This window comes from Polyodon spathula, chromosome 12, assembly GCF_017654505.1.
Source record: "Polyodon spathula isolate WHYD16114869_AA chromosome 12, ASM1765450v1, whole genome shotgun sequence".
NCBI lineage: Eukaryota > Metazoa > Chordata > Actinopteri > Acipenseriformes > Polyodontidae > Polyodon > Polyodon spathula.
The window spans coordinates 44,633,639-44,655,963 of record NC_054545.1 but is presented as its reverse complement, the minus strand read 5'-3'; the positions used below and the strand labels follow the sequence as shown (position 1 = coordinate 44,655,963).

The 22,325-nt window shown below is 38.4% G+C and overlaps 3 protein-coding genes across 3 annotated transcripts in view; 2 read left to right on the top strand and 1 right to left on the bottom strand.

Annotated features, from left to right (window-relative positions):
• Positions 1–1,171: 1,171 nt before the first annotated feature.
• LOC121324511 (ADP-ribosylation factor-like) lies at positions 1,172–2,193 on the bottom strand. Its single transcript, XM_041266489.1, has one exon. The coding sequence runs from the start codon at positions 2,104–2,106 to the stop codon at positions 1,546–1,548; it is 561 nt and encodes a 186-aa protein (XP_041122423.1). The 5' UTR covers positions 2,107–2,193; the 3' UTR covers positions 1,172–1,545.
• Positions 2,194–6,404: 4,211 nt separating this feature from the next.
• Positions 6,405–9,081, top strand: LOC121324807 (von Willebrand factor C domain-containing protein 2-like). Its single transcript, XM_041266994.1, has 3 exons — positions 6,405–6,937; positions 7,831–7,960; positions 8,610–9,081. The coding sequence occupies exons 1-3, from the start codon at positions 6,563–6,565 to the stop codon at positions 8,816–8,818; spliced, it is 714 nt and encodes a 237-aa protein (XP_041122928.1). The 5' UTR covers positions 6,405–6,562; the 3' UTR covers positions 8,819–9,081.
• Positions 9,082–10,562: 1,481 nt separating this feature from the next.
• LOC121324736 (zinc finger protein Aiolos-like) overlaps positions 10,563–22,325 on the top strand; it is a 34,160-nt gene continuing 22,397 nt past the window's right edge. The window contains exons 1-2 of the mRNA XM_041266884.1: positions 10,563–10,841; positions 18,923–19,042. Of these exons, the coding sequence (XP_041122818.1) occupies positions 10,835–10,841; positions 18,923–19,042 (127 nt within the window). The 5' untranslated portion in view covers positions 10,563–10,834. The remainder of the gene's footprint in view (positions 10,842–18,922; positions 19,043–22,325) is intronic.

Sequence of the window (22,325 nt, the reverse complement as noted above, 5' to 3'; positions counted from 1 at the left end):
AATATATATATATATATATAATATATTATATATATATATATATATATATTATATAGCAATATATATATAGAATTGCATTCCTGATTGCCATGGGAGGAAACAGACATTCGTGTGCCACTGTTTTGCTCCTTGATCTGTTTTGCACTTCACTCGGTTTTAATGGATGCACGAGTGGGAGGGTTGTTGAGTGGATCTGTCCCCTGCACTTAAAATCAGAGAAAAGTGTTCTTCTCTCTCCATCTTCACAGCGCCAGCAGCAGGATAAGTGGCAGCTTGGAACAGCAGCCCCTCTCTCTTAGTTCAGCACATGCTTGTAATATATTGGTTATGCTGAAAGTTTTTAATGTGGTATAATACAGTGCCATTATGAAAGCACAGTATAGCGTGGGAAAGGCATAGCTAAGCAAGTTTGTTATAGAACATATGTATACGAACGGTAGAGCATAGTAAAAATGCAAGCTTTGATAAGCCTTTAAAAAACTGTCCTGATTAGATACAGGTAGTAACCCTTAAAAGTTGTTCATACAATCTTTGAACTGGATGCTCAAAGGGTCAACTAGAGGGATCAGAGTCCAAACCCCATTATATTCTGAATCTAAAGCAAAAACTTGTTCCAAGCAAAAATGCTGCATTGGCCAAAACTGAGTAATAAAAAGTTACATTGTCTTCCGATGTGATATTGCATTAAGGCTAATTTCATGCTGTATCATAAGGCGTTAGTACCATCTTGTGGTCGTTGCAACACATTGCAAAATTAAGAAACCAGGAATTTCCAGGTGTTTATTACAGATGAGCAAATCAAACACTGAGCCGTCAGTCTGCATGAAAAATATAATGTAAACATTATTTGTTTTTGTGTGCTATTCCTCTTTTTTGTTTATTGATTGATTTTACATGGGTGTTGTTCTGTTAAGTACTGTACAGTATTTTACGGTACTGGATACACTGCCAGAAATATACAGATTTCCTTACCTGAGGCAAAAAGCATTTCCTCTATTTTTCAATGAGTTTGTCATGCTCGTAGTGAATATGCTTCATTTTAGTTTTAAAATGTATTCCCCACATTTACAACAAAGTAAAATATAGAAATGAAATAATGTAGATAATTTATTTGAATATTGATAACAATAAGTATAAAAGTGAGCAAGCTGCAATACAAGAAAATAGATTTTTTTTTCAAAAACGCAAAATATTAAGAACACAGTCACAAAAATGCAATGTAATTAAAAGTACATGTGACAAAATATAGAAAGATTTATTTTAATTCATGTTGTCAATATTTCGGTAAAATTTGAACAGTATCTTTATTTTTTTCAAACCTTTTTCCTAACAATGCTGGGTTTATAAAATAAAAATGAAGGAACAGAGGCTAACTTAAATTTTCACTGTAAACTAATGTGCGAAGAAAGACAAAGTGCACGCAGACCTGAACAGATAGCTTTGAATGAATATTCACATTTCCGCAGGATTATCAGTTAAAACAGGTTAGACACTGCGTGAGTTTATTCAGTCTTCTATTATCATCTAGTTAAGAAAACACCCCTGTTAAAATCTTCTTGTTTTTTGGAACTGTTTGACCATCTCAGTGAGTCTCTGTATGCCCTCCACTATCCCTTCCCCGTTGACTGCACAACAGCCCTGCACCTGCCATTCGTGGCCTCTCTGCTTGTTCAGTCCCATCGCCTCCACAAGGACGGAGGGGCTGCGGGCTCCTGGCAGGTCCTGCTTGTTGGCCAGGACGACGAAGGGCACCTTGCTCATCTCCTCATGGCTCAGGATCCCCTCCAGCTCTTCTCTGGCTTCATCAAAGCGCTCAGGATCAGAGCTGTCCACCACAAAGACCAGCCCCTCTGCATTACTGTAGTAGTGTTTCCACAGAGCCCTGATCTTGTTCTGGCCGCCCACGTCCCACACGGTGAAGGACACGCCTCTCATGGGTTCCACAGTCTCCACGTTGAAGCCGATGGTGGGGATGGTAGAGACGGCTTCATTGAGCTTCAGTTTGTACAGGATAGTAGTCTTTCCAGCAGCGTCAAGCCCTAGCATGAGGATCCTGGCCTCCACGCCATAGAAGGATTTGTAGATTGAGCTGAATAGGATTCCCATAGTGGTCTGCTGTATTTCTGTTGCGTCTGTATCGAGAAAAGACTTCTTCTGTGTTGGAATGCTGCAGTAGAGCAAGAGAAGACTGCTTTAGAATAAACTCTTTCTGCAATCTCAAAATTCTGGAGCAAAACAAGACAAATCTTCAACCTCTCTATCTGTTCCTCTTCCGAGTTCTACGCTGTTCGTTCAAAACAATTTCTTCTGCTGATCCCCAGTCCTTCTGTGTCCGTGGGAGAAATGTGCTGCTCTGCTGAGTTCTCCCAGTCTTATTTATAGGGCGTGGGTGACAGATAAAGTTCCACCTGTACAGTACTGACACAGTCTGAGTTTCACTTCTGTGTGGTTGCTGCAAATCCCCTCAGGCCACATGTCTCTCTGTTTGTGTTGTGCTGGAGACTGTGATGCAGGAAACAACACTCTGGAAGTTTTTAACAGTCAGGATTAGCACAGGCATGTACTGTAGGTCTTTGTTGTTAAAATGCTAAAAGGAGATTAAAGTGCCCGTCATTTCTCAATACATTAATCTAAAATGATTATGGGTTTGTGTTTATTATTTTAACAACTGACTTTCAATTTCCACTGCGTTAGTTTCTAGTAGTGCGTCGCTAATTTAAACAATCTAGTATTCAGTTAAGGCTTAACAACTATTAATAAAGGTTTAAAGGGGCAGAGAGAGACTACAGCGATTATTCAAATGGGTTAGTGTGTGTAGTTGCTCATATTAACTGGTCTGCAATGGAGCTCATCCACGCATTTCCTTCCAGCATCACTATCAACAGCACAACCAAAGGGCACGACTCTTACCAGCTGACTACAAACAACCAATGACACGGAAGGACAGACAAATAACCACGTGACTCTCTTGTTAACTCTTTCAGCGCTGTATAATCCTACAGCTGAACTTGTCATGTCTTTAGTTGTATTCAAGATACACAACAAAAAGTACCCTACGAACACATGACTTCTTCTTATTAATAATAATAATAATAATAATAATAATAATAATTATAATAATATTATTATAATATTATTATTATTATTATTATTATTATTATTATTATTATTATTATTATTATTATAATATAAACAAAAGAAAAGATTCAGATTCAGAAGTTCACCAAAAGGTATTGATGCCTGAACCATACTTTCAATAAATAAAATACATAACACAACAATGTTAAAAAGAAAATAGTTTGCTAGCAATCTCTTGCTCCATACATTCTCACGTCAGTGCATGGCACATTATCTAAGCTGCAGGACCATGACTCACAAACAGCTGAAACAGAACAATACAACAGTAATGCAGTATGGAACAAATAGCAGAGGAAACTTACTATACAAGGTTGCATGAGTTTCCTTGTTCTTGCCATATCCTGGTCGACAGCTGTCTATGCGCTCAGATGTTAAACTGGTGTTTATGTAATACATCAGGGTCATCTTCCCACAATACTGATTGACTATGCATGCTTTTTTTTCAAAGGAAAACCGAACAAGATCTTGTGCCTACAGATTGACTGCCTCGAACACCTTTGAAACAGTGTTGTATGCTGTTAGCAAACAAAACAGTGAGATTACAATATCTGGCAACCAGAAGGAGCTATAAAAGCACGAGGAAAAAGTTAAAAACACATTTAACTCTAAACTAACTAAATTAAGTTATCTTTTGTACCCGCAATGTTTCTTTTGCAAATCCCTGGTAATTCATATGAATTTCTATAACCCACAGATGTAGATTTTTCCTACTGGAAAAATAAAAAAGTGCAGTCGTATTATGGAATAATGCAGTGAGCTGTCGGGAATCCTGCTTTAGTATTACATGACTGTAGCTGTAATTACATCTCCAAAACACATGGGGAAGTGAGAAGCGTCTCTGCTGCCGTTAGAAATTGTTGCCCCTTTGTTAGTTTCATCTTCACAGTCATGGTGTTGCTATACATACATTTTCTTCCCACCCTTTTCCAAAAGGGACCCACTGCAGAGTGAACATGTAGAATTGATTAAAAGTTAATCTTCATACTTCAATCTTACAACGGTCGCTAAGGCGATTTCTGGTGATCCAAGGGAGAGTTTAATTTTAATCAACTCCAGATGGTCGCTTAGCATGACCATCACCTCGACATTCTACCCTCTGGTCACAAGACTAAAGTACAAACAAACCTAAGAGACACATTTCTTAACTATTGGGATGCACACAATCTTCGTTTTCAAGAGTGTACAATAAATGAATCAATTCTTGCATTCATTCATCAACTATTACTTATGTCACACATACAGTAGATTCATAAATGTACCGGTGAAAGTAATTAACAATTTGGTATGTAGGCCTGCGTCTGGCTCCTTCATAACAGGACATTCAAATTGAGATTTAATAACTCTGCAAGTTAGCTTACCAACCCGCTGCTTTAAAGCAACCGTCAGGTTCTCAAAGAAATAACAATTTGATTAAAAACAGCATTAAAACAAATTAAACAGACTAATGCGAAGCGCCACCTAGTGGAGGAAGTATATACTGTGGCTTGACTATTATACAGTTCAATGATGTTCTGTACACACCAGGTATTTTCAGGTTATATCTCCATATGTAAATATGAAGATAACAACTATTTTAAAAGGACCTGAAGTAAATCAGTGAGGATTAGAACTGAACATGACCTATAACTAACAGCTCAGATGGAGTATACTGATATCGCATATTGAGTGAGTGCTAACACATATATACAAGACCTTTATCTGTCATTTTAAACAACTAATAATAAGAATAAGAATAAGAATAAGAATAATACATCTAAGTTCTATCAAAAACTATTGCTTAGGTACATTATTTAGACGTGTGAGGGTATTATATTAATATTTAATTCGTGCTTTATCTGCCACTTCCAGGATCACTTTAATTACACATACGTTAATATTACCTGGCTGGATAAATAACCAGAAACTGTAGCCGCTTTGCTCACCTACCAATAGAAAACAAATAATGGTCCATATTTAATATTTGGGGGAGCCCGTCCCCTCCGTTGTGCAATCCTGACCCAAACTCTTTTCTTTTGAAACTTGTAAAGCGCACAGGTGCACACGTGTTCTGCGCCAGCTCAGGGTACGCCTATGATGACCTCACCTCGCCGAATTTGTTGACCTTGACATTACCAAACAAAACTAATAAAAATGTCTATGCTTAAGAATAAACATATATACCATACTTTATTACAGTTAACTATATTATTTGTTTACCTGTGCATAAACATAAACAATTTTAAGCCGCATGTGTGTGTGTGTGTGTGTGTGTGTGTGTGTGTGTGTGTGTGTGTGTGTGTGTGTGTGTGTGTGTGTGTGTACGCGTAAACCTCTAAGTATTATGACGTGTTTGCTAAAAGCATCTAATTTTAAACAACATTTGAGCTATTCAGTGACTGATAGCCATCACACATCAGCATTTGTGAACAGAAATCTGACTATACAGTATGTAACAGATAACGTGCTATAGTTTGTATTAATATCGACACCATCCCAGACAGTTTAACGTACACTTGCTATACGGCGTCCGGGTGGAGAACATGCATTTTTTAAGGTAGTGTTTGCTAAAATTAGGTTTGGTAAAACATGACATGCGTGGTTGAAACCAACAACAAAATCAATCTGTACTCATGGCACTGGGCTCACAACCTGATTGGTTCAGAAGGGTCAATAACCTACAGCAGCTTGAGTAGAAACACATTATCGTGAGATAAAGAGTAGAAAGCAGTAAAAGAAAACAAAAGAAAAGTCACTGTATGTATGCGAACTGGATGTTTAAGAATTAAACATAAATCCAACCATACCCACGTGTATTTTGGTAACGTGTGCATTGTATATCAATCAATCAATCAATCTGGACCACTATCACAAAGCGTTTTACAAGATGCAATAAGCGCTTTACAAGATGCAGTAACAACAAGAAAATCCATAATACTTTAAATACACAGAAATGCGTAATGATATACAGTTAAAAAAAAAAAAGCATAGTACAAAATATGCGACTAATGCATATTCTCAAACAATTAGAACAATGAACATTGCAATGCGTTACATCTGTTGTGTCAGATTGCTGTATTAATAATTTAATTTTGTAAAGAAAAAATTGAAAGTTTTTTTTTTTATATATAAATCAATGACATGTCTTTTTTTTTTTGAACGCAGTACTTTCTAAAATAAGGTCATAGAGATATTTTTCACACTTGAAAGCGCGGATCAGTCATGGCATTAATGAACCATTGCCCGGGACCAGAGTGACACAACGGAACAGTTTCAAACCGAGCGTAATAAGCTGAATTCTGTGTTTAATTACGCCGTGCTATTCACACATCCCTGAGCTTTGCAATATTTGATTGGCGCTGAAGGATCACTGAAGCCAGTTGGCTGTGATTGCATGTGGTCCTTCCATGATAGTGAAGGACTGCCAGTGCTAGCGTGATATCACCCGATGAAAACGATGCTGCTGCTTCACTTTCTTTCACCGTACCTGTGCGTTTGTCTCCAAGTGATCTGCTTAACTTGTGCCAGCTCGGAGTATTCTTCTCAAAACGAGTCCGAGTACGATTTCGGGGATTACCGAGGTAAGTGGTGCCTAGATGACCACGGATTCGTGTATACTATTGGAGAGACCTATTACCCGGCCCCGAGCGCTTGCCCCTGCATTTGCACAGAAGAGGGCCCCCTGTGCGTAAAGCCGCGGTGTCCGCGGGTTCACCCGCGCTGCTCTCGGGTGAGCTTCAGGTCCTGCTGTCCCTACTGCGTGGAGATAAGGAACGTCTGTGAGTACGGAGGGAAGAAGTACAAGTTGCTTGAAGAGTTTGAGGTAATTATTATTATTATTACGATACTATTACTATTACTCGTATTATCATGCCTAGTCCTTAACCCTGTAATGACCAGTCATTTTTTAAATGTATGTGTGTAACTAGATTCCCGTTCCTGTAAAACATCAATTTTTGTACCTGCTCAGCAGCACGTACAGTAGTGTAGTGCATGTGAACCATTCTGGCTTGTCAGGCTGGATTCATAACATTTTAATAATGCAGGAGGGGCAATACTGGGTGCTGGATACCCTCCACGTTAGAGGGAGGTTAACTAGACTATAAATAACCTTTTCATTTCAAACGGTGTTTATTATTATTATCATTGTTGTTATAAACTTCTATAAAGTCTAGAATTATGGAAAATGTCGTTTATATTCTTTGTATGTAAGCCATTTTTCAAAGGAGTTATTTATGGCTGTGATTATTATTATTATTATTATTATTATTAATTATTATTATTAATAATAATAATAATAATAATAATAATAATAATAATAATAATAATAATAATAATAGTTTATTATTATAAAAGTAGAGGAAAGCTCCCATTTAAAAGTATCATCAAATCTATTAACAATGAAGTACACTATAAAAAACGTTTTTTAAATGTTTTTTTTTTTCTAAAATGATATTAAAACTTGTTTTTTTAATGTTTTTGTTCTACGATCATGAATCGCATTGCTTAAAAGCAAATCAACATGCAGCGCCCCGAATAGAATAACAGCGCCGTTGATCTTTGTATGTGGGTCAGTAGTTCTGCTCTGTACATTGACTGGGCGCTGCCGCAGAGTCACAACCCCGCGGCGCGTTCTTTCCATTGCCCAAGTGAGAACCAACAAAGAGAATACTGCCAGTGTCGTCGGAGCAGTGATGCGTGCTTCGTCTGTTACAGCTATCGCCCTGTGAACGGTGCCGTTGTGAGGCAAACAGAGAAGTGTACTGCATGGTTGCTGAGTGCCCATCCCTCCTGTGTGTGGACCCAACATATGAGCCCCACCAGTGCTGCCCGATCTGCAAAAATGGTAACTGTAACAAAATCGTGGTCTTTAAACCCTTTAAACTTATAAACATATTCTGTGCTGAATATCTGGCCTCTGTATATTTAGTGGTATGGGGGTCAATAAATCCCAACTCAATAGAACTATTGATCCCATAGAACCCTATTTAGTTTCTAGTATTTCCAGGTAATGTACGGTATAGCTGAGGAAACACAAAGCCCCCTTTCAGGGATAGTGGCTTGACACCTGGTTTCAGGTGACCGGGAGACCTAGTTTGATGTTGCTAAGTCTCCCCTGGTGTGCCGTGCAGTGACCTGAAACCAAGTTCCAAGGGTTCTGTCAGCTTCCGAAGCATCAGATTATGGAACCCCTAGTGTTCTATTTAGAATCTTTGCTATTAAAACTATTACATATCAGTCAATCTGTATGCAAAAATGGTTCTTTATAGAAACCAAAGGCAGGCTTGCGTATAGTAGACAGGGTAATATTTTTGAATGTTCTTCTTAGTTCTGCAGTATATAGTACAGGCACTTCAAGTTATGGCTTAAGACCATCATTTCAGTATGTTTTTCTCAGCGTAAATACGGATTAAACAAACCGTGGCCTGACAAACCCTGATGTAAATGAGTCTTGTGTAACTATCAACAGTAAAGGCTATTTTTTGCCTTCTCAGGGACGAACTGCTTCGCGGCAAACACCATTATCCCGGCGGGGGTGAGTGTGGAGGTGGATGACAACACGGTGTGCTTTTGCTCGCACAAGGACGGAACCTGGGAGACGCAACACCAGGCCACCTGCGTAAAACGCGACAGCGCAAACGAGCGCCAGCTAGAGCAGATGGAGGCCCACCAATTGCTCCCTGAGACGGAAGAGATACCGTAGACATGCTGAAGGGCAGTGTCAAGTGATGTCACAGCATGCCCCCTAATGCAAGACCATATCCCTTGCCCAGGACCGATGTGTGTCTAACGCATTTGTTCTCGTTTTCCTGCATTGAAGAAAATCGAATTGATTATACTGAAGGCTGATCGAAATTATTTAACGAGAAATTGGGTACTGGTTTGAAATACCAGGGTTATTGTAATGTATATGTTATGTAATGTATTCTGCTGGTTGGTCAAATAAAGGACTAATACCCCCTAATAGCAGGCATCCTATTGTCGCATGTTTGTTTTAAAATGTTGACGCCAGTTACTTTATATTTATAAACGACGATTTACCTTAAAGGCATGGAAGCATGTATTTGAACACTCTGTGTTTCACCTTCATAACGCTGCATAAGAAAATGCATACCAGTGATCAGTGTTGGGGAGTAACGCATTGCATGTAATCTGATTACATTTTCCAGTAACTTGTAACTGTATTGGTTCCTTTTACAGGCAGGTAACTAAATATGGCAACGCATTACATTTGATGTAAAAAACAAAAACGTTTTTACCCTTTATGTTACTCATTCATTAAAGTTTCCAGCGCCTGGCAATGGCTTAAGCAGGGCTTCTCAAACTCGGTCCTGGGAGCCCATGTGGCTGCTGGTTTTCATTCCAACTGAGCTCTCAAACTGAACCAGACCCTTCATTGAACTGATCATTCGCTTAATTAGACCTTTCTACTTGTTTTCAGCTCTTACGCAGTTGCAGATTCCAAGTTAGCTGTAACATTTTATAAGTAACTTGAACTCTGCAACTTTTTAAGAAAACCTAGATGCACGTGCCATAAAGAGGGAGCAGTCAGCTCACAGATGACTTGTATGCTTCCGGTTGAATTGTCCTTACAGGAAGTGCTTGTAAAATAGATAAGTACAGGTTGACTGTCCCAAGACCCCGCCGTTTAGTAACAATGCACTTTCAATACGTTGTATTAGTATATTTTCGAATGATACACAAATAACAATGCATGGCCCCCGACACACCATGTCAATGAAATAAAATTATTGTATTCTTGTGTACCTGCAGCTGACCTGGGAATGTACTCAAACTGGACTGTCTACAAGTCCTGCTTACTGATAGCGTAAAGTGGTTATTGTAAAATAATAATAGTAATAATACACTACTACTACTACTACTACTACTACTAATAATAATAATAATAAATAATAATAATAATAATAATAATAATAATACAACTGATTAAATGTAATTAAGCAAAAGCAGTCTGAACACATTACAGAAATGATTTACCGCTTACATTGCATGTGAGAGTATTAAAGTTACACAGATGTCATTCCAGGAAGTGTCCACTAAGAGGCGCTGTGCGTCACATACAGTACTGCACATGTTTGGTTATTTCCGCGTCATTCTTGGACGAGGGGCGAATTCAATTGTAAATTGTATTGATAAAGATATACAAGTGTAGACACTGGCGTCCGTCCAACAACAGCGCTGTTACCCAAAGTGTCCTTAGGGTTAAATTACAATTGCATTGATTTGTATATAGTTGCGTTTTAGCTCGACAAAAGTTGGGAACATAAACGTACAGCTTAGTGAAGCTATGCCTGGTGTACGCCCTACAAATGCTTTAAAATAAGTAACATTCACGCTACACAGACTAAAGGACTATCCATGTCTTTGAATGCTTGTGTTCGAGCTAATTACTGTGCGAACGACATCTGCTTGGACCTTTAACTATTTGACTGGTTTCTTCAGGACTCGAAAAAGAAAACAGGAACGAAACAGGTTACTGTCGCTTTAAAAAAAAGAAAAGAAAAAAAAGCAAACTCGCCTGTGTCTTTAAGACGCCCGTCCCCGTCTCCTAGGGATGGCGTGTGACGTCATGCTGTGCTATCCAAGCACCGGCGTGGAGAAGGGAGTCTCCCGCGAGCTGCGCGATCCAGCGCAATAGCGGCAAGTTTGAGAAATAAGCAGGCGGAGCTGAAAGCGGCTCGCAGGAGCAGGTGCAGGGATGTCAGGTAGGAATGACTTCACACAATTCTTAATTTGCAAAAAAAAGAAATAAAACACAAAATCTTTGTGTGTACTTTCTTGAGTGCTTCTAAAGCAGGTGTGCGGAACACGATACAGGGAAACGGACACTCATTTCTGTGGGCATTATGACATTGCATGCATTTGAAGCCTGTGTCTAGTACTTAGCACAGTGAGAAGATGCGTTAGGGTTGGTGCAGCTTAGACTGTAAAAAAATAGGGCAATATACCAGTGTAGCGTTTAGTACCAGTCTATTACGAATACATAACTTTGTACCTTGATAACTGCCCGGTTTCTGCGGCGTAGCGTGTTCCAGGTTTACTGAACACGTTTGCTAGCATACAGCTGAGAAAACATTGCAGTCTTTCAAAGAATTAGGCTTTTATTTATTTATTTGGCGTGGTGTTAAAGTGTTATGCATATAGCATCCTTTGCAATTATTTTATTTTACGCACATGGTGTTACTACCAGTAAGATTGTTACTGGCACTGCGGCAGCTGATTCCGTTGCTGTCAGTAGTAGCTGCGCAGAACACATATATAACGACCTGTTTCGCTTTCTGTGAAGTCAAAACAGTATAATCATTTCTCTTTCTTTAGCTGTGATGGTGTTAAGCTACCGGCAGCAGTCTTTGTGAGGCTATCGTGATTCAGATTTTAAAATGCCTTTATCGTTTGGTGACTGTCAATCAGTCTCAGAATCGAATGGGAGGGATTCAAAATCCTTTTCAAGTTGAAATGTCAAGAAAGGCGTCTGCTGTTATTATTTTTAATGTGAGAGTATTCATTTCTATCGTTCGTGCGTGTCCCCCCACCCCGCAAAGGTTAACTGGATGTTATTACAGTAATAGTACTCACAAGGTCATAATGCTGGATGATGGTAAATTGCACTTGTTTTTGGAAGCAGTTTGAGAAACAGTGCAAGTAAATGGAATCTGTATGTGGCAATTGTAAGCATGGCAGCGACTTATCCAGCCTGACAGTACATTTCAAACCCTGTTTCATGCACCTCATTGCAAAAATAAGAAGGTTAGCATCACTTTCACAAGAGGACTCTTGTAACTCAAAGGGCTAAGGGGCTAAGGATTTATTGAACAGTAGCTTTGTTAAGGTGTTTTTTTGTTTTGTTTTTAAGTCACTTTGAATAATGAGTTAAACCAATTTTGCAGTTCATGAAAACCATTCTCAACTGTTTGAGAAATAGCTACATAAAGTAACATGTTATGTACGGCACTGTCAAAAATGGGGAAATAAATATAATGCAGTTTATTTGAAGGTTAGAGATATTGATTTGTAAATAATAGTTTATTGATTGATTGATCGTTTACTGCTTATTGATAATAGAAATAGAGGATGCCGCTCAGGAATAGCTAAGGGATACTGTAAAAAGTGAATGACTTTCTAATTAAAAAACAATGCCAGTGTTAACTTATCAACATGAGCCAAAGAAGCTTATACATAAAATATGCAGTTCAGTAGCATCATGAAACACGCATGACAAAAATATGCAATTTTTATTTCTTAGTGCAGAGCGTTATAAAATACTCGCACGTTTATATATATATATATATATATATATATCTATATATAGATATATATATCTATGATATATATATATACACACACACACACACACACACACACACACTGCACTGCACTGCAAAATTGCATGTGTGAAGATGGCCTTTGACACGTGTGTTTTAACTGTGGTTTTCATCTTTTCACGTCTTTTTTTTTTTTTCAATAAAAGTGTGGGCCTGGATATTTTAGGTACAGTTTGTGCTAACAGGGCTGAAGTGATAAGTGATTAGACCTTCTAAGTGAAATGAAGAGCATTCAAGTTGGTCGTCCAGTGTGTGTGTCGTCGTCCCCCCCCCCTCCCCTCACCTCCAGCATCACACCAGCCTACGCTGGAAAATATTTTACACATATCACTAAAATCTTCACCCTTCTATCTGTTTTTATGTAGGCAATGTCAAATACAGCATTACTTTTTATTAGGGCCGTCAATCGATAAAAAAAAAATGAATCGCAATAAATCTTGAGATTTAAAAAAATGTATAATCTTGGTTTTAATCGCATGTTTAATTGATACAGTTACTGCATCCATCTTCATTATTATTATTGTTCTTGGCATCTTTTCTTTGTGGGGCACATATGTCCCTTGTACCTTAAAGGGTTAACAGGAACAGTTTATTTTTCTTAAAAAAGCAACTTTAAGTAAACCCAAAAGAAGTCCGGTGCTTGGGGGCCCTCTACACAAAACCTGAAGGACAATTTTCAGGAATGTTTTTGAAAAGAATTCTCTCCAGTTAAACAGCGCTATGATAAACTAACAAGCACTTTCTAAAACTGTAAAGGTTTTTGTGAACGGCAACGTCTATAAAGTTTGGTGAATAGAGCCCTGCATGTTCTAAGATTTCATCTTGTCAGTGTCAGCCCAGAAGAAAATGTGCACATTTGCAAAAATATCTCAGAGGGCAGAAGTGACTTGCACATACTAAACTAAAACCTACAGTTTGTGCTTAATTTTATTAGTGCTGCGCTATTGAGATGTACCTGTGCTGGCTCTGTGGGCACAAAGTGAATAAACTGAACAAAGTGTGAAGTGGGTATGAAGGTTTGAAGCAAATCTGTGGTGTGCAGGATAGTAATCTCTGCAAGTAAATGACAGCAGCTGCCAATGCATTTAACACAACCAGCACAGCCCACTTTTTGGGCATTGACAATTAAGGGTAAAAGATGCAGCCAAAAATCTTTGCAAACTTTCTCATTTGTGGAGGAATTTTCTCTGTCTTAACATATGTTACTGTGAACTGTCTGACCTATACAATTCAGTGTTTTTTTTTTTTAAATTGTACTGTAAATTTGAATGTTAAACACTGAGGTGAGAGTTATGCTTTCTTGTTGTTTATTTATTTACTTATTCATTCATGCATGTATTTATTGATTGGTTAACTAATACGTTCACTGATGCAATAATGCATTTATAAATACATGTGTTATTTATTTTATGTCAGAGTATCTTGTTACCTAGTAAGTTATTCATTTAAATACATTTTGTTGTGATACACCTGCAAATGGTATGTCGTGATGCAGCAATGCATAGCATGGCAATGCATAGCATAGCAATGCACGGTGAAATCATGGTAAAGCATAGGAAAGCGATGTTCTGTACACCTCAGAAATAAAGCATTGTAAAACAACGTGGTTCGCCAACTGTGGTATATGGAGGTACATTATGGGAAAACCAGTGGAAAGCATTGGAAAAAAGCATGGAAATTTAATTATAATTATACTTTAATTACATTTTTAATTTAATTATACTGTAAATACAGTATAATCGTAAATCTCGAAAAACTACTCACTTCTAAATCTTTTGTAGTCATTTTTGTATTACTTTAGTATAAATACATGTTAATTTGGATTCATATGTTGTTTTTTTCTGACTTTATGTGAATGAAAAGACACACATTTGTCCGTTTTCCCATTGGAAATAGTGATATTTTGAAATATCACTGTCCTGGTCACAAAAGCAAAGTTTGTGGGGAATAAGTCATTTTCTATACTTTTGAGGCATAAGCAATTAGGAAATAACACTTACTACCCAGGAACAAAAAATATAAATAAATTTGTTACACGGTGTAATTAATACCGAAGTGTAAATGGTGGCACAGAATAAAACAGAGATGCAATGGTTTTTCAGGAAATGAAGACAAGGTTTATTTACAGCAAAACAGAATAAAATAAATCAAAACGCCTCATTAGGGAGTTTCCCCAAAGTCCTTTCAGGGCAGGTTTTCGAGTCCCACTTGTTTACAGTCCTTAGTTCCTCTGTTCTCAGCTCACTGGTATCCCCAGGAATGAGCATCTGTGATGAGGTATAAAGGTTAACAATCTTGAGGACAAAAGTTATAAACACAACACTCCCTTCTTTAGCCCCTGGTCAGCCTGTCTTCCTTCAAACCCCAACCAGAGGCTCCAAGCAAGATAAGTCCCTATATACTCAGAGGCTCCACCTCTCCAATCAGGCTGGACCTGGACTACCTGCAAGGGTCCTTACCAACATGGCCGACCAGAGAGCGCTACTTCCTTGTATCTACCTTACTTGACCTCACAAATATGGTGGCCTTAAAGGGCTCCATCATCCACGTGAGGGGAGTCTGCCGTTGACATCAGTGCCACCTATAGCCAGGAGGCCAGACATCCTTCTGTACCTTCACCTGTTACTAATGACCCACACGTCCAAAAGTAACTAAAAATGAAAACATATTTGGAGTTACTGTATAAGGTCTGCTACTGTAATATTATTTCCAATTCATACTCTGCAAGGAAGCCTTTTAAAGTGGGTCAAATACCACGGCATAGTGTACGAAGCTAAGGAGCTACACACCACTTTCTCATGACTAACAGGGTTTCAGGATACATGTGATTGATTTTGTCACTGAAGCAAGATCAAGTGGGAGGTGTGTTGCTCAAATTAGAAGTGTTTTTTTTTTTTGCCTTGAGAAGTATTGCTTTCTGCTCTGAAACTAGGCGTATTTTCTCAGGTTCGGTACAGATGCCTTATCTCATTGAATCAATTCCTGCTTGCTGCAGCACAGTGACATCAAGACAATTCTTCTGTTTTTAGAAACATCTACATATAGGTACAGTACAGTTTAATTAGAAAGCGCTAAGGACTTAGATAACTTTAAAACAAGCTTTTGCATGAAGCCTTTTCTTAACTGACAGGATATCAATGAAAAGAATAACACACAGCGAGTGGCAAGTCCACCTCAATAATAAGAACGCAAACACCATAACAACATCCTGTTGGTTTATGTCGGTGATCACTCTGTGATCCATTAATATAAACAACCGCCTGGCTTCCAATACGGAATGCTTTATCTACAGTTATTGCACAGACAGAGTTTCTTACCAAAAAGATCAAGTAAGCAGTTTTTATTTAAAAATAAATAAGCAAGTAAATAAAAATAATGTGGAGCCCATTAAGGAAGAGTGCTTCCTCCTTTGAGTGAACTATTTCCTGGCAGAGTTTGCAAATTCTGTTTTCTCCTGCTCGGTAAAGACATTCCACCCAGTGATTTGCTTGGATGCCACATGTTTAGTGATCAGGAGCGACGCTTTATTGTTAACCAAACAGACACCCAAGCCGTCAAAACCCAGTTTTGTTCAATTTACGGTAGCTATACTGAAAAAGGTTACACAAGTCTACAGATCTGAAGGGACTACATATATATGTCCTATATAATAATTAAATATGTATCATGAACATTAATATCTCTATTTATTTATTAATCATTACCTGAAAAAGACAAACTGGTTCTGGATTTTCCAGCCATGCCAACCACTAATATAGTTTTTGCTCAACTTCCCTATGTGTCGGTATGTTTAGCACGCTTTTGTCAAGGGAAAGTGTGTTTGAAAACAAACAGTAGAGGTACTGAATGGCTTCTTATGCCATGGTAACTACACTGACTTATTTCTATTGGAATATGTTGATGTGCTTTTGATGTAATTTACTACATAGTTAAAAATGGGACGTGTAGTCGAGAGGTTCAGTGGCTTGCTCAGGGTCCCACACAGTGAGGGAGCAGCGATTTGAACCCGGGACCTGCTGGTTCCAAGCCCTTTTATTTAACCAACACACCACACCGCCTCCTCTAACCCTTCAGCCATTGTGGTATTGGCCCTATTTATCCGTTGTCTTCATTTTCACTACATCTTATTTTTAAAACTACAAATTGTAGGTCGTCCGCGTCGTGTTCAGTTTGTGTATGGTGTTGTACTATTGGCTCATTTCTCTATTTACTATTTACTTCAAACAATATGTGCAACTTTATTGCCTGCAATTTTATGATTTTGATGTTTGAGAATCTAGCTTATTGAGTCTCTTAACCCTTTCATGCACCTCATATGAGGACCGAGAAAAAACTCTCTTCTGGTCATTATTTTATATATTATATATGTTTCACACATGGAAGACATGAGTGCATGATGAGGATGCCACTTTTCCCCATATAAAGCAATTTAAATGCTAAATGAAATTTGTAGCAGTTTGCAGTAGCTTCGTTTCCACATGTGGTTGCGTGTGTGCAACTTAATTGCTGTGAAACCACACGTGGAATTGGGGACTCAGCAGGGTTTTTAAAACTGGGCAGATCAAGAAATAGGTCAGTAAGTGGTTTTTAAAGCCTGCCTTACCTCTCGCAGCGGGATGGATAATCAACAGGGAACTGTGCCTGGGTGCCACCGTTGACTCATTTTAAAGGGGCCCGAGTGAAGTATCGTTCAGTTGTTTCTTGTTCGTTTTGGAAGTTTTATTTGGTTTTGTTTCCATAAAGACGATTTGGAGTAAATAGCTTTGAGAATCTCTAGAATCTCTGAATGATCTAGCCTAGTGGCCCATATCAGGTTACATATAGATGTGCTCTGCAACTTTTTCAATTGCTTCGTAATAACAGGAAAATATTGATCTATTCAGAAAGAAGGCAACGCGACAAAATACAGACTTCGACAGGATATCAAGAGCAGTAGGTTATGGTCTCTGTGTGTATATATGTATATATATGTATATATATATATCATTTTTGGATGTGCAGTAATTGTTTGGAGTTATTTTATTGTTATTTATATGTTCAGGCGCTACCTGCGAGCACAAAGTGAACTAAACTAAACTAATGAGGATTGTTATTAAGAGCAATACAGTAGATGGGTCATTCTAGCTGAATTGGGCCAAATGCTCAGGAGGGGGTGTTTCCTTCATTTCCTCCAAAACTGTGCAAGAGTCAGCAGTGTTTGCATTATTATTATTATTATTATTATTATTAAGCAGCCGCTTTTATTTAAAGCATCTTACAGAGACTAGGCATCACAACTGCTGCTGCACAGTCACTTCCAATAGGACCTCGGTTGTTTTATGTCTCATCCGAAGGATGGAGCACAAGGGGGTTAAGGGACTTGCTCAGGGTCCCACACGGGGAGTCAGTGGCTGAGCTGGGATTTGAACCCGGAACCTCCTGGTAACAAGCCCCCTTCTTTAACCACTGCACCACCAACAAAAGAGATGTGGAACTCCTGTCCCACACAGCTGAAACATTTCTAAAGGTTATATTTCTTCAAAACTAACGCACTTGTTTTTTATTAAAGATAATTCACTCACACTGGAATCTGATGACTTGCAGGAACAGCTGCAGCCTGCAGATAAACTAATAGATTGCTTACTCTCTGCAACTTCAAACAACACTCGACAAAATGTGCAATGCATGCATCTTTGTGTTGAACATACTGACAAGCATCTGTCAGTCATGGATCTCCTAAGTTCAGGATTGGTTGATTTGCATGTACAGTATATTGTTTATTTGTTTTTTTTTCTTTGTGCATTAGAGCCGTCGTTATTCTATATTGGGACTTTTTGGTACATACTTTTGTATACAGATGTGTGTAGTAGAATTGGATAAGCAATCAGCTGCTGAAGAGTTGTGTTTGATGCTACCCAGTATAAAAGAAAGCTAACTTACTTAAACTGAAACAGTTTCTATGTAACTAAATATCCCTTAGTGGGTAGCATGCCTGGGATCAATGGCTGTATTAAAAAGTTATTGTATTAGGAAGTTATGATTTGTTTTGTGTTACTGGCAGCCTATAGGCTACAGTAGAAAGAAAGTGTGCTAGGTAGTCATTTGATTTTACTGCTGTACTGTATAGGCTTAGTGTACAGATTTAGATTACATAGAGCACATTCACGTGACGTCAACACAGTGATTTACACATTCAAAATAAATGGCACATTTTTTTTTCAATCCGTCTTGTCTCTAGTCATTGCAAGAACTTATTCCTATGAAAACCATATGGAGCGTTCGAAACTTTGAACACTTATCAATTACTAGCATGCCAGCTTCAGTTTTTGTTTCTCCAGTATCCAGTAACCAGTAGTGGTGTTGTCTTTCCAGTTGGGATGGGGGTTGATGACGTGTGGGTCGCTCACTATCATAGACTAGACTGGGGGTTTAAGTTATTATTTTAGGGGGTGTAAACCAATCCACTAATGTACTCTACCTTTCAGAGAGTCAGGAGGGTCCCACAGACTTCTCATCTCAGCTACCCATGAACGAAAGTCACACCTCTGACACCGAGAGAGTGTCAAAAGAATATGTGGTTCAGCCCTCAGTTGACACAGATCAAGGTAGGTTACCTTTAAAACTGACCCAATTCAGTTTCTATAATCCCTCACTCCCTGCATAATGCCCTTAAAAAAAGTTTACTCTGGAATGCATGGCAAAAGCAAAACAAGGTAGGAAATGGCAAATGCAAGGCTACAAAAGACTGGGCAATGATTTTTAACCAGGTATTGAGGAATCTGAACTACAGGTTTCTGAATGAGGATATGGTTTATTAAAGTCAATTAGAATAAATTTGGAAAGCACCTAGAACTCTTCAGAAACTGTATCTTAAAAGCCAGAGGAGTATTAAAAAAAAAAAAAAAAAAACAACATTCTACTGCTGGTTTTAAATATCTTGGGTGATGCCAACATCCCTGTGTTTTGTTTGTCACATTACTGCTGCTCCACTTACCATGCACAACCTCAGAAATACGTCTTTCCTGTGCTTTCCTGAGCTCTTTCTGCAGCTACGTTTCCAGTTACCTGCGTTAAGCGTGCAGTGGTGGGCACCAAACCAAAAACAAGTACAATGGCAAAATTGCAAGAACTCACAAATTTCACACGCCTGGTTCCAGGCTTCCTCTTGCTGTCTAATTAGTTTCCTGTGGGTTAAAAAAAAAAAAAAGAAAAAAAAAAAAAACGAGACAGTGAGTTCAGAAGATGACAAGGGAGTCAGTGAAAAGATTGTGTGCCAACAGACGCAGCCCTCTGCAAGAGACAGGCAGAGGCAACGCAAACTAAAACTGCATGCTGAGGAGTTTTTAGTGGAGGAGGTTGCTTTGAATTATAATATCTTGTTTGGTCCAGTGTTGTATTCAACCACTCTGCTATTTGTACCAGTGTAATGAACTATAAAATAACCGTTATGAAATTATAGCATTCATTCACTTTTCTTCATGCTTAATATAACTGTTATTTACAGGTCATTTTCACTGCTCTATACAAAAACTTTAATGCAAGTAATGCCTCCATGCTGCCAGATAGATTTCACCCCAGAAAAAAATAGGTTTAAATAGTTTTCCTACCATTAGTTAAATCCTGGTTTCCAAACGAACTAATTATCGCTCACTAAGTGCACACTACAATCATCGCCCTTTAGTAAATACAACGTGACTAAAGCTCATCTCATTATTCAGAACAGGATGCCTTGTTTAAATACATTATCATGCATTACCATACAAACCACATATTCATTCTGATGATGGTTCAGCATACTGTTTAGTGCCCTTTCATAAACGAGGCCCTGTGTGTGCTGTATTAAGCAGAGAAAAATGATAGAATTGATCTGCAGAGGGATGTAAATAGAAGCTGCTTTTGGGGATTCAATGTGTTTTTAATGTAAACCGCCGTCATGCTTATCGATAGACAGTGATGGCATCTGCTTGCTGTGCTCTACTGGGCAGAAAGAAAATCAAGTCACTTCCCCGGTGAAAATAACAGCCGTCTGCAGCTGCATTGAAGCGCAGAGCCGTCGCATAACGCCTGTGTGGCTTGTTACTTGAAATCATAAAGCGCTTGTGTCAATGAGCTGTCATGTGATTTGCTGTTTCATTTGTCATCTAAATGGCTGGGGCATGGGCTTACTAGCAAAACCGCTAACTGGTCATCTCTGGTAGTTCCGGATTTATTGTCAGCCAATCGTCTTGCAAGTATCCATGTGATCATTCCCACTATAACATGTGATCACTAAGACCACTGTACTGCCTGAAAAGAAGGCAGATCTGATGCGTCTGTGTACATAAGAATAACATTGGGTCTTTGAGGAACTCTCCAAACCATGCCACTACACTGGGAGTTACCATCTCCCATAGCCAGCTGACCATTTAGTTACTTGCCCTAAGAATCTCTATAGATTGGCCAAATGCTTTTTGGAACATGATTTTCAGTGTAAAAACCAGGTCTACTCTTGAAAAAACATGATTCCTTGTTTCTTGAAACAATCTACTTGTAGTCTCAGTCAAGTTATCCGTTAACAAACAAGAGAACATATCGGGGCACCTTTCTACTAGTGAGATGTCTTGCGCATTAAAATATTGAGTATTTTTTGTTTAAAGAGCAGACGATTATCTATCCAGAGATACTTGGGTATTAAGTAAGTAAAGGGGCTGAGTGAGGATACATGGGCAATGCGATCTCCATCCCTAGTCCTGCTGTAAATAATTTGTTATTGTCATCATTTGTGCTGGTACTGAGTATAAGGCGAGGTTTTAAATTGTGGGGTTCAAAGTACATAAAAACAGAGCGTTTTTTTTTTATTATTGGTTATTTTGGGGCTCTGCAGAGGAGGCTGTGCAGGTCTCTGCAGTAAACTCAAGAGATCTAATAATAGCAGGAAGTAGGGGGGAAATGTTTTTTTTTGTTGTTTTTTTTTTTCAAACCCACCAGACCTGTTATTGCTTGTCAAGTTAGATTTGAAGATTTATATATATATATATATATTTTTTTTTACAAACCACATATTCCAAGTTTAAACAAAATGTTGCTAGAAATGTTCCAATCTGTGCAAAAAGCAGTACATTAGCAACACCATCTAATGAGTATATCCTTGAGGTTTTTGTGTAAAAATAACACGTGGCAACTGATTGATATTACAAGCTAACTGGTACATTTACTTACAGCTCTCCTTACTCATAAGCACTCATAAGCCTTACTCATACTCATTTGAAATCCATTTAAAAGCCCACTTACCCTCAAAACTGCAGCACCATGCAGTAAAAGAGTACAGCTCTGGCCAACAGTTTTGCATAACCCTATAGAATGAACTCATTTTGCTTCATACAGCTGATTGAAGCCTGCTGGAATAATGTTACGTTAACGTATGGAATTACACACCACTTTGTAGTTTTCCATATACTGAACAAAAATGTTAAAATGTGACGTTTCTAAAACTACTGTACTATTATGGCTTTTTGCGATACCATTTTGTAGTTTTATTTTGATTGCATAACGTTAAATAAAATATCAAAATTGTGTTCATGTAGTTTTTCTTTATTTTTTTTATTTTTTTATTATTATTTTTTTTGAAAAAAATGCTTATACAGAATTTAGGGTTTTTGTAAGATCACCTACGATTTAAAACCGACATCGAAATATGTGGTAATTTTTCTGTGCGCAGCACACGTCTGATGTGGCGTTACACAACAGTGTGAGGACACACACCGTGTGTGTCATGTGTCTGTCCAGAGCTGTGTGTGTGGCTGTGTGCTGTATGTCCTGTCCCAACTGTCTGTCTGTGTGCGTGTGTCTGTCTGTGTGTGTGTGTGTGTGTGTGTGTGTGTGTGTCTGTGTGTGTGTGTCTGTGTCTGT

Coding starts and splice junctions, on each gene's coding strand:
- LOC121324807 (XM_041266994.1), top strand. CDS start 6,563: ATGAAAACGATGCTGCTGCTTCACTTTCTTTCACCGTACCTGTGCGTT. Junction 6,938..7,830: donor AGTTGCTTGAAGAGTTTGAG/GTAATTATTATT, acceptor CGTCTGTTACAG/CTATCGCCCTGTGAACGGTG. Junction 7,961..8,609: donor CTGCCCGATCTGCAAAAATG/GTAACTGTAACA, acceptor TTGCCTTCTCAG/GGACGAACTGCTTCGCGGCA.
- LOC121324511 (XM_041266489.1), bottom strand. CDS start 2,106: ATGGGAATCCTATTCAGCTCAATCTACAAATCCTTCTATGGCGTGGAG.